The 12,527-nt window shown below is 33.5% G+C and overlaps 1 protein-coding gene across 1 annotated transcript in view; it reads left to right on the forward strand.

Annotated features, from left to right (window-relative positions):
* Window positions 1-12,527, forward strand: part of COL4A3 (collagen type IV alpha 3 chain) — a 68,994-nt gene that overhangs the window by 16,154 nt on the left and 40,313 nt on the right. The window contains exons 4-19 of the mRNA XM_087933222.1: window positions 651-695; window positions 1,588-1,632; window positions 1,837-1,899; window positions 2,066-2,119; window positions 2,779-2,805; window positions 3,976-4,056; window positions 5,447-5,509; window positions 6,880-6,915; window positions 7,034-7,075; window positions 7,804-7,881; window positions 8,937-8,999; window positions 9,678-9,734; window positions 10,035-10,079; window positions 10,770-10,823; window positions 11,424-11,465; window positions 12,433-12,520. Of these exons, the coding sequence (XP_087789348.1) occupies window positions 651-695; window positions 1,588-1,632; window positions 1,837-1,899; window positions 2,066-2,119; window positions 2,779-2,805; window positions 3,976-4,056; window positions 5,447-5,509; window positions 6,880-6,915; window positions 7,034-7,075; window positions 7,804-7,881; window positions 8,937-8,999; window positions 9,678-9,734; window positions 10,035-10,079; window positions 10,770-10,823; window positions 11,424-11,465; window positions 12,433-12,520 (883 nt within the window). The remainder of the gene's footprint in view (window positions 1-650; window positions 696-1,587; window positions 1,633-1,836; window positions 1,900-2,065; window positions 2,120-2,778; window positions 2,806-3,975; window positions 4,057-5,446; window positions 5,510-6,879; window positions 6,916-7,033; window positions 7,076-7,803; window positions 7,882-8,936; window positions 9,000-9,677; window positions 9,735-10,034; window positions 10,080-10,769; window positions 10,824-11,423; window positions 11,466-12,432; window positions 12,521-12,527) is intronic.

The raw sequence follows: 12,527 nt of genomic DNA on the forward strand, positions 1-12,527 counted from the left end.
CATTGAATCTTATTAAGTCTGGCCCAGGTGCAAACTGATAATCTGAGAAGATTCCTGTATTATAAGCTTGAGCAGTAAAATAGCTGATAGAAGATAATATTTATAGTTTAGGATTGAACTGTGGGCTGCCACTGGTGATGTTATCTAGTTTGGTAATGGAACATCTGCAAGAAAACCAGCAAGCTCAAAGAGTATCAAGGCCCCCATAATAAAATAGCCAGTTGAACTCTTCCCGTGTGGATCTGATTTTTTGTTCCTAACGTTGTTGATATCAGAGGAGTCTAGATGTACAAGAAATTTCACTTTCTATTCCGCCATTTCCATTTATATATGAGCTTGACAATGGACCTGAAGTCTAACATTTCATTTCTAGGCTAGATAGAGCAAAGAGAAGACAATGCCCATCTTCAATTGGTCTACCACTTTATAAAGTGTACATGCTTAGCGTTTAAAATACACCATACTTCTGTGGTATGCTTTCAGAAATGCACCTCACTCAAATGTGATATGAACTCGTAAATAGTCTATAAATAAATGAATTTTGATTCTTTTGGCTAGACTGAGCTTTCTGCATAAAGATAATATTTTAATCCAATTAATTCTACTTTCCTTTATTTTATTTCCTTTATTTTATTTCCTTTATTTTCTAGGGTTTTTCGGGGCCAGTAGGTCCTGCTGGAGCTAAAGGTTCAAGGGTTGGTATTTCATTATAATATATTAAAAATAATAATCAGCATTTAAAAATAATTGGCACAATATCAAAAGTTGATCACATTCCACATGCGATTAAATTGTAACAGACTAAATGCAATGAAATGCTTCCAAGGAAGAAATGGTGGCTCTGCAAAAGCAGAGTCAATGAATATGGCAAAAAAGTGAGTACTTGTGATCTACTGGTGAGTAGATCATCTGTTTGGAATCTCTCTGGATAAGAAGATGGGAGATCATCCATAGGCACTCCAAACAGTGACTCTTTATCAGGTGACATCAAGAGAGCTTTCCCTGGAGGGTTCGACCCATGGGAGATGATGACTATTTTGCTTGCAACTTCAGTTGGCACCTTTTAAAGGATTCTAAGAAATTTTAATAATAATTGGAATGAATGAACTATCTGTTTAATCTACAGGTGGTCCTCAATTTATGATCACAATTGAGCCCAAAATTTCTGTTGCTGAGATAGTTGTTAAATAATTTTCCCCATTTTACAATCTTTCTTGCCACAATTGTTAAATTAATCACTGTAGCTGTGCACATGGTTGCTAAGTGAATCTGGCTTCCTCGTTAAGCTTGCTGTCAGAGGGTCATAAAAGGTGATCACATGATCTCAAGTCACTGCAGCTGTCATAAATATGAGTCACTTGCCATGCATGTGAATTTTGATGTGACCACAGAGATGCTGTAATGATTGTAAGTATGAAAAACAGTCATAAGTCACTTTTTTCAGTGTTGTTGTAATTTCAAATGGTCACTAAATGAACTGCTATAGATCAAGACTACCTGTATTTTAAAATGACATCCAATGATTCAGTTTTAAATTCATTCTTAATGCAATGTTTTTTTTCTCTTCCTTTATTGTTTTATCCTTAGGGTAAGCCAGGAGTTCCTGGTTACTCTGGTCCTCCAGGTCTTCCGGTAAGTATAACAACATTTACTGAACCAATCTTTATATTTGCATTTAGTTAAGCATCTTATTATTTCTATGTCTAACTTTTCAGAAGAATATATGTATTACATCCAACTCTTACAAGCCAACTTATCTGCCAAAGTCATAAGTATACTCTGAGATCTTTGAAATTGTATTAATGGTTACTTTGACAATCTTGTAAATATTTTCAGGGTGAACCTGGAAATGCTGGTCCTCATGGATCTCCAGGTATACCAGGATGCAATGGAACAAAGGTAAGAATGAAACAGAAATGAATAGCGTTACATTAAGATGCAAGTTGTAAAATGAGTAAAATATTAGCTCTGATGCATTTGGAATAGGATGTGCACATGGAGTAACAGAGCATGCTATCTAGAGACCCTTGAGAGTTCCTTTCTTGCCATCTTCTCTTTCATCCAGGGTGATCCAGGTTTTCCAGGACTCTTAGGACCGGGGGGACTTCCAGGATTACCAGTAAGTTTTGGTCAAATATGCCATTTAAAAAATTCATTTAAAAAAAACACCTTTATTTTCTTCTTGTAATTGTTAATCATCCAAACCTATCATACTGAACCTTGTATAACAAAGCAATACACAATCAAGAGTATATAAATGATAAGACAATAATTCAAGATATAGGAAGCAAAAATATGCAGGTATGAACTGCTGTGCATCAATGAACTGGAGCCAAAAACTCATTGAAATATCAAGGCTTTCACAGTTCCTCTGAATATAAGAATAGAAGAGACTTCCTAAACCTCTAGAGCAGAGGTGGGGGACTATGGCCCCTTTATGACTTGTGGACTTCAACTCCCAAAATTTCTGAGCCAACCATGAATGAAGTGAGGTGAACAAGTTTAGGGGGAACAAAGAGAGAATTGACAGAGGCCAGCATACTGTTGATAACACCATTCTCAGGGCTGCTTACTTCTGACCAGTCATAAATATAGAATTAATTAGGCAATGATTTATTTTTCTCATTTCCTATAGTTTTGTCATTTCCAGTGGTCTTTTGCAGCAGTTAGAGATACTTTGCAATTTTGAATATTTCACTAGATATCTATGTCCCTGTTTTAAAAATGTGCTTTTTTCTCTCCATATGATGGTTTTATAAAGTGTTTCTCTCTATCTAGGGTCCTAAGGGCATCAAAGGAGAAAAGGTAAGATATTTAAGCAAAAGAAGTGAAATAATAATCGACAGTAGCCTAGGAACATAGGTATCCATTCTTAACTAGGATGAGTCCACAATAATGATATGAACCCTATCCTTCCTTACTTGGGGTTGACATTGCATGAAGTTGTAGTTTGTTGGGATTGAGTTGCATGTAATTGTAGCTTTTGTTGGGACATTCACAACCCATGGTTTGTCACTTGCCCCCTTGGTCCCCCTACAGACATGGTTTTCATTTCCTTACACTAAGTCTTTGCCTCTTATATTACTGTATTCTGCTCAGTGTTTTTTTCAATCTTGCTATCATTTTATCAATATTATTCTTTATTATGTCACACTTTCTCTGGGAGCAGAAACCAATATTCAAGGGAACCAATCCTAATTTTATCCCCATAGCAAAAAAGGCCTTGAAATAGAATAATTGAGCTGCTTTACTGGATGGATGGATGGGAATTTAACTCTGAATCTCCTTAGTCTAAGTACCAATTTCAACATGAGGGACACAGCTTTATACTGATTGTGCAAAGTTCTGTTGGTGTGCTTTTTTGTTGTTGCCCACCAATAAAATATGGGTGGGGGAGGAGGGAGTAAACACAATATATACAAGATAGCTTTACATTTACAACATTGGTACAATATTATTTCTTTGTGGTGGTATTCGCTCACAAGAATGTTCATTAATCTCATGAAGTTTTCAGGCAGGTTGTGAATGAAAGGAATAAGAGTGAACAAGGGAAATGATAAGATCTCTGGTTTTCTCTTACCAATCAGAATAGAATAACAGAGTAGCAGAATAACAGAGTTGGAAGGGGCCTTGGAGGTCTTCTAGTCCAGCCCTCAAAACAAGCTCAGGCAGAAAACCCTATAACATTTCAGACAAATGGCTGTCCAATCTCTTCTTTAAAAATCTCAGTGTTGGAGTACCCACAACTTCTGAGGGCAAGTCATTCCACTGATTAATTGTTCTAACTGTCAAGAAATTTCTCCTTAGTTCTAGGTTGCTTCTCTCCTTGATTAGTTTAGTTAGTTAATCATTAGTTAGTTAGTCATTCTTTCATATCATCTAATTACCATTAAACAGTTAATCAAAATATGTTTGCTACATTTAATTCTGCCATTCTGATCAATGGAATGTTGTTTTTTTCATTTAATTCTTAAGGGAACTTCTGAAAATGGATTCAATAAAGGTTATAGTTCTTCCAAAGGTAATCCTGGATTTCCAGGAGTGCCTGGATCTCCGGTAAGCTTGAAATATGTATTCTGAAAAATAATTGTATAGAAAAATGAAGATATATATTCAGTTTAATTTGAATTAGAAATCACAGAATCTTTATTTAAATTAGAATAATATTATATGATGCAAAATCAGGATTTCTGAAGGCAGGGGCTATTGTGTTTATTAATTATGCATCCAAAAAAAGAGTGTCACTAGGTATACATTTTGTAGGCCCAAAGGAAGGAAGAAAAGGTGTGGTCCCTAATCTAAAAATGCCTTGCCATGGTAGATGATCACTAGACTATTTAATTATAATGATGGCAATTTTATATAGTACCAGTCTTGAACATCATACTTTCAGAATACTTGGGACTCCAATTGTGAAAATGTTTTTCACTTTAAATAACACCAATCTATTCTATGATTATTGGGGTTTACAAGTTTACTCAGTACATCAGACATAAACATATTACATTACACTTAGTGTTGTTTACATTCCCAATGTTAAACCTGGTTTCTTTCATTTTTAAAAATGTTTCTTCTTTTGCTTTTGATATTTGTTATAAGCTAGGTTGAAAGGATTGGATATTATAGTCTTGATTAAAAGGTTCTTTTCTTCTCAGGAGGAAAGTTTCCATTCAGTCAAAAAAAAAATCAGAAAATCTGTTTCTATAAGTATAAAGAAACTGTAGGATCAATGTCAATGTCAGTACTTTATATGTTATAATTTAAAATCCTATTACTGTGCAATTAACAAAGTATTAAATAAACAACTAAATATTTACAGACTCCTCACATCCTGGACATAAACTCTTTCAACTCCTACCCTCAAAACAATGCTACAGAGCACTGCACACCAGAACTGCTAGACACAAGGACAGTTTTTCCCCAGTTTTTGAACGCCATCACTCTGCTAAACAAATAATTCCCTCAACATTGTCTAACTATTTAAAATGTCTGCACTACTATTACTATTAATCTGCTCATCACTCCTTATCACCCATCCCCTCCCACTTGTGATTGTATGACTGTAACTTTGTCGTTTGTATCCTTAAGATTTATATTGACTGTTTCCTGGTATGATTTGATTGCTTATTGTACCCAATGAGTATTATTAAGTGTTGTGATTCTTGACTCTTGATGAATGTCTTTTCTTTTATGTACACTGAGAGCATTTGCACCAAGACAAATTCCTTGTGTGTCCAATCACACTTGGCTAATAAATAATTCTATTCTATTCTATTCTATTCTATTCTATTCTATTCTATTCTATTCTATTCTATTCTATTCTATTCTTTAGTGGAATGATAAATTCACTACATGTATTAATTAAGTTGAATCTATGTTAATGGGGAAGAAAAAGAAGAATATTGATGACTGATATAAATGTTAAATAGGTATTTATCTCTTAAAGGGTAAGCCAGGCCTTCAAGGATTACCTGGGACAATCGGACCACAAGGCCCTTCCGGTTTTCCAGTAAGAAATTTTAAATTGTATGTAGAAGTTTAAATAGAATGTTAGCTTTTATTCTACTTGGAAGTTGAATTTAATATTTTGTTATCTTTTGTTATTTTATACCTTTATTTATATACCTTTACAAAGCTTTTATACAAAGCATTTGTATAAATCAATCATCTGAGCAGATTGCAAATATTTTGCCATACTTGCAAAATCAGTTCAGCCGGCGTTATTATATATTGTTAATTTGAAGCCTGCAATTATTTTAGGACCTAGTTGTCCTTTTCTCACAATACGTTAAAGCTCAACCAGTTTTTCTCACACCTTCTTCATTTCTTATCAGAGTGCTCTTGTCTCATTTGCCTGGGAACTCTCTCTTGTTTGGGGAACTATTTTTTATTTTGTCTTCTTCAAAGTCTTTTTATGGTATCTTACTACAAACTGCATAAGCAAAATCTTCCTAAGCAAATTGTTTTACTTTGAAATCTACTTTTAGTGGTTCTTGAGAATTTCATCGTTTATACATGTCTATTCACATAAACACATGATGTTCTATATTACCTGTGATATTGTATATTAATGCATTTTATTAGCATGTTTTTATTAAATGCATATACTGCCACATCTTGCAATTCTTGAAAGTTCACAGTAATAAAAAATATTTAAACATTTTCCCATTCATGGTAAATTTAATTAAAACATATGACATAACCTGATTTACATAAAAAATCACTCCAAGATCTATTGAAATAATTCCTTTTTCACTTGTTCCAGGAAGCCTGTTAAGAATGAGGCCAATCTCATTTCTAGGAAGAAGCCATTCCAGAGAACTAGGGGAATATTTAGGGAATATTTCTAACTTTTCTTGGGGAAGGAACCCAGATGCCAATCTATATAGAGCTTTATAGATTAAAAGCAGAATCTTGAATTCTTCTTATACCAGTGTAGGGTTCATAATTGGTGCTGCATGGTGACAGCATCAAGTGTTTGATAAAATATGAGTTGTCAAGTGATGCTCAAGTGACCCATATAGAGTGCATTCCAGTAGTCTAGATCCAGATTACTGGATTTAGACTACTGGAAGAGAGCATGAATCACTGAAGCAAGTAGCTCCAAGTAGACCTACAGCTGGCCAATTTCCTGGCTTTTGACTCTGCCTGTTCTTCCAGCAGTGGCCTCTGGTCCAGAAAGCATATTTAATGATTGAGTAATACAAGTTCATCAATTAATGTGGTAATAGACAACATCCATATTCTAATGCTGTAAACTATTGTACAGAAAATATTAATATTTGCAATTTTTCTCGTTATTTTCAAACAATTAATGTATTCTTGTAATGCATTTATAATAAAAAAAAACCCAGTTTTATTTGTGTTTGTACATTTTAGGGCACAGTAGGAAGAGCAGGACCTCCAGGGCCCAAGGTATTGTTAGAGTTATGATATAAATGAACAATACAAATAATTATCCTGGCATCATTTACTCATAGTGTCATTGCTTTAGACTTCCGAATGCATTTTAAATGAAAGTCTTGCTTTCTAGGGTATCATGGGTATTAATGTTATTGGATCCAAAGGAATAAAGGTAAGTATACATAATTCTCTTACTATAATTAAACTAACATATTTCTATTTTTTTAGCTTTCCCACTAATTGAACAAAATATATCTCTGGTTTAAACTTAAATCCTTATCATTCTTTGCCAAATTCATTTCATAGTCAGTAAGCTATTTTATGGAGAATTAATTTTGAAGAACCTCAGAGTAATTGTCTAATTAAACTGGATTTGTGTAAATTAACTTTGTTTGAAATATATATTTTAATCACTGCAATTCCAGGATAAGATTAGTTGTGATTTATTTAATGCAGTCTGTTACTATTTCCAATAAATGAAATACAAAGGAGATATTTGTATAATTGTTTTTTTAACCCAATAAAAATAAAAATCAATTTAAATTAAATCTATGAATTATAGGAACTAGTAACTTTCTTAATTTTCTTAATTTGATGATAAAAACACATTTGTCTACCCTATTGCTGTTCTGTAAGAATGTTTCCCAAATGCTATTCGTTAGCATAAATACTCTAATTGTACATGGAAATAGTGAAGAGTAGAAGAAAAGCCTGCTTGATCAAGAAATAGTCTATTTATCCATGCATTCTGCAGATCATGAGGCCAATAAACCCCATTTGTGTTAAGAATTGCTTAGTAGCCATGCTGACTATTAACCAGTGATTGTTATCTTCCATTAATTTATCTTCTATTAATTTATCAAGTCCATTTTTAATAACACTTTTTAATTATTATTTCAGGGTGATTGTGGACTAATAGGTCCTCCTGGACCATCTGGAACTGTTATTATAACATTAACTGGAGCAGAAAATACAACGGTAACAACATAATATTGTTAAGATTCAGTACAGAATGCGGTGCTGTATTTTTATGGTTTTGGGGAAGTTCTGTGCTTAAAGAAATATTTTAATAAATGGGATCTGGAATTAGAATTAGAATAAGGTTGCTTATGCATGCTGTCTGTCACCATTTAAGGAAAGGGAGGATCTCTTTCATCTTGTCAGGCTGCCCCACCTAACCAGGATAACTATGAGAGATGCAGTAGGACTGCTTTCAGCAACATTATTACCACCACCCTCTTTTCCCTCCCTCCCTCCCTCCCTCTCTCCTTCCTTCCTTCCTTCCTTCCTTCCTTCCTTCCTTCCTTCCTTCCTTCCTTCCTTCCTTCCTTCAACAGTATCAAAAACAGGCTAAAAAGGGAATATACCTTCCCCTTCCTGCTGAATAGAAGAAAATGAAAAGCAATTGAAGCTTAGCAAATGATGTTTCATCTACAGTGGCCTAGAGAGTTTGAAGGGGGCAAGAAACAATCTGGCATCAGACCATATTTTAAAATATTGCTGTTAGAAAATAAACCAGGGGGGGTGGGGATCATTAATGAGTATTGGATTTAGAGAAAAAGGACAAGCTTCAAGATTGCATATAAATAATATAAATGAACAATTGATAAGTTCATGCAAATCACTTAATGCCCAAGGTATATGTAATCGATTGGTTTCTAAGCCTGGGAACAAACTAGGAGTAATTCTTTTGTTGTTTAATATCCACTGGAGGGAGGAAATAGTGTTGCTGGAATAGATTATCAGGAAGCAAGACACAAATTCTGAATTCATATCTTTAAAGGAAAAAAAATCTTCAGAGGTTGTCCCCTGCTACTTCTTCCTCTTCCCTGTCCTCTAGAAGAATGAAACGAAGAATAAAAATTCTTTAAAAGAATGAAAATACTAACTTGGCTTTAGCTTTGATCTACAGAGAAGCTTTTTTAAAAATGGGAAAGGAAAGAGGGAGAGAAGATGCCAGTGCTGCTGCTTGATAAGAGAATGGTGAAAAAAAGCAGTGAGAATAAAGAGTAACTTCAAGGCCTTTGTTACAGGAATTAAAAGGAGATAAAGGAGATCAAGGTTCTCCAGGATATCCTGGACCCCCAGGAGAACCGGTAGGTTGTTCTTCATTGTTATCTGAGTTGCCACCTAAAGTCTCCATAATAATATATTTCTTTTGTGAACTATCAATTATGATCATATTTTTACTTTCATGACTTTGATCAATCCTGGGAGGATTATGAATCCCACGGACCTTGGATATACAGAATAAAGAATGTCCACCAGACTTTACACCCACAGAATAAAGAATGTCCACCTGACTTTATTTATCTGCATACTGCAAAATAAAAATGCAAACATTAAAATTACATTTACCCAAACAAAGAACAAGGCAACCGATCCCAAACACACAGTAATGGAAACAAAGATTGGCGGAGGGGGAGGGGGGGCGACAAAGCAGGGTGAACAGTGCTTGGTCATTTAAGTGCAGCAGATACCACCACATTCTTTGTCTAAAAATGTTGAATGATAAATATTAATTAATATTTTATATATACTGTCAGAATATTTCTGTGGAAGTGTCTTCTATTGTACATGTCAATTCCTTCAAGAAGAAAAATTTGAACCATATACCATTCTGTGACATTAAATATTGCATTACAAATTTTCTGTTGCTAAAAATAATTAAGATTTATTAGCATCAGCATTTGTATTCTCCAGATGTTTTGCAACTTGTATCCCTAGTGCATTAACATGAATTAAAATATATTGTTTGGGGGGAATCTTTTTAGGGTTTACATGGTGATTCCTATACTATAAAAGGAGATCCTGGAGACCCCGGTCATCAGGTATACATAACTCTTTTTGACAAACCTTTATGAAAACCATGTGTTGTTATGGAAACTGTTTTCAATCCCACATTTAAATTTATGTCTTTAGTTGCCAATTTTGGATGTTTACCTATTTATAAAAATGGAGAACATTAGACCTTCATTTCTATGTATTCAGTTTATTAAGTCATGCTTTATTAGATTAAAATAGTTTGCTTCAGTACAAGTTTATAAATATTATTAACTTATGGTTATCATATGCTGTATTATATCACAATGTATACTACTTAATGTTCCTTTTATTATTTCTTTTATTAGGGCAGGGCAGGAAAGAATGGTGCTCCTGGCTCACCTGGTCCACGGGTAACAAGAAAATATTGAAATTGTTTTATGTCATAAAATGATAAGAATTATTATTAAGTTTATTATTAATTACATGTATATACTGCCCAACTCTAATGACACTGCATTCCAAATGGATCTATAATAGCAATATTTCAGGCTTGCAAAAGCAGTGTGCTACTGGCAAAAAAAAATGACTTACATAACAATGTTCAAATTATAGAGAGGTGAATTAATAAATACTAAGATCAGTTGCTGAAAAGGGTCAAAGAGAAATGTTTATATGGTTGAGTAAGATTGCAAAAATCTGCTCCTTTAGCAGATTTTTTTTCCCTTAGTTGAGTGTGTTACTTGCAGTTTCTTGGAATAACACCATGGATTCTGGACTTTGGTAAGTAAAGGAAGCCAAACTAGGTAATCCCAACTAAACTGCTCTGGAAGAAACAAATAGAAAATAAATAAAACCAAAATCTAAAAATCTAGAAGAAAATGTCAAACAGCAGAACATTTGAAATGTTAGATTTATAATAGAAGAGAAAATAAAATGGGAAACAAAAAAAATAGGTAAAGAATGGAGTTCAAAGTAAATAATTAAAAGAAAATTGATCTGCCCAGTGTGGACTGATTTTCAAACTAATATTATAAACAGAAAAATGCATTTAGAGAGTATGAGAATGTTAACCTCATTTAATGCCTATTATATTTCTGCAGGGAGAACAAGGTGAAAAGGGTTTGCTAGGATTGCCTGGAAAAGTTGGAATTAAGGTAAGAAAAAAAGAGAGAGGTTTTTTCAATATTTTGTTTTCCTGATCAAGCACTAGTCAATAATTTGGTTTTAATTGTTCATTCCAGATACAATGTCATCTAGTTAGCCTATTTTCCATTTATATGTCATAAAGAAGGAAATTCAGTACTCAATATAATTCTAGAATAGTAGTTGGAAATGGTTTGCAAAGGACTGGATATAATAAATCTCTTTATTTTACTCTTGTATACTTGCTCCATTATAGTAATATACTTTACTACTAACTATTCTATAATGTTATTGATTTTTTTTACCACAAGTACTACAAAAAGCTTTGGCAGAAATAAATCTTCAAGGAGACCTGGGAAACAAATGGACATCTAGAAGTAAAACAAGTCATGAATATAATAACTAGTCTCAGAAAAAAGCAGTACAACATTCAGTCCAGAAGCATTTAGAAAAGTTTAAATTAAAATTGATTTTACTGGTTAAATATCAATTCTTTTAAACATGATTTTAAAATAGCCTCAAATTCTGTCACTTTTATAAATCCATTACAAGAAATTATAGTATTTCTCATAATTACTTCAACCTAAGTGTTTTTTAATGTTTCTATGCAGGGGATAAAAGGTGAAGTTGGCCCTATGGGAAACAAAGGTCTAGTAAGTACTAATTACATGTGCTGTAACATTTTGTTATAATAAGTTTAAATCATTTATTTATAATATTTGTAAACTGCCCCAATCCATAGACTCTGGATGGTGTTAGAAAATGCAATCAAAAATGAAGCAATTAATAATAATAAAATTTAACTAATTGAGATGCTTGCCCAGATAAAACTAAGAAGTATAAGTTCACTGGAATAGCACCAATTTAACTTTCTTTGTAAAAGTATGGAGAATTAGAACTCCTGAGGGTGAAGTCTTGCATGTTATAAAGCGTAGGCCACCAATGAGAAGTCCTGCCATCTAGTCAATGTCCATGAACCTCTCAGGGAGGAAAAACCTTGAATAGGTCCTCCTTAAATGTATGAGCTGAACAGGCAGGTTCTATTTTGGTTTCCTAATACAAATGGTAAACAGTACATCAGATGAAGTGCTCCCTATTTGTTTAAACCCTAAAGCCATGAACTAATTCTTTTAGAGAAAATACAATCCATCAAGAGTAACAACCAGGACTTTTGTGAATCATTATTTGTTTTACATAAATTGAACCTGAATTCTTAACAGTGCTTGGTTATTTCCATTTCTGAGTTTTGCCTCTATGCTCTAGATGTCTCTTCAGTCACTTGATTTTCCTTAACTACTCAAAAAACCAAGCAGCAACTTGAGTTCACTTACAAATTATGGAACATTACACCATAATCTGTGTTAAACAGATGAACCTAAACATATACTTAGGGATGAATTTTTTGGAGGTTGCTTTCTTTAGCTGTAAAGCCACAAAAGAAAAATTATTTTCAGGAATATCTGAAATCATTCTAAAATATTATTATATAGAGCATACATCTTGGAATATCACACTATTTATTATACCAGCTATTGTTGCTAATGAACATTCTTCTCTTCACTGTTGAACTTCTTTTCTCTTTTCTTTTCTCTCCATTTTTTATCTGTCCCTCTTTTTAAGACTGAGTATTATGATGGAATACCTGGAGCAAAAGGAAATAAGGGCCTCTTAGGATTTCCAGGACGTAAAGGTCAGCGTGGACCAATAGGTAAGAG

Source organism: Pseudonaja textilis, chromosome 4, assembly GCF_049901715.1.
Source record: "Pseudonaja textilis isolate UNSWEBS1 chromosome 4, rPseTex1.2, whole genome shotgun sequence".
NCBI lineage: Eukaryota > Metazoa > Chordata > Lepidosauria > Squamata > Elapidae > Pseudonaja > Pseudonaja textilis.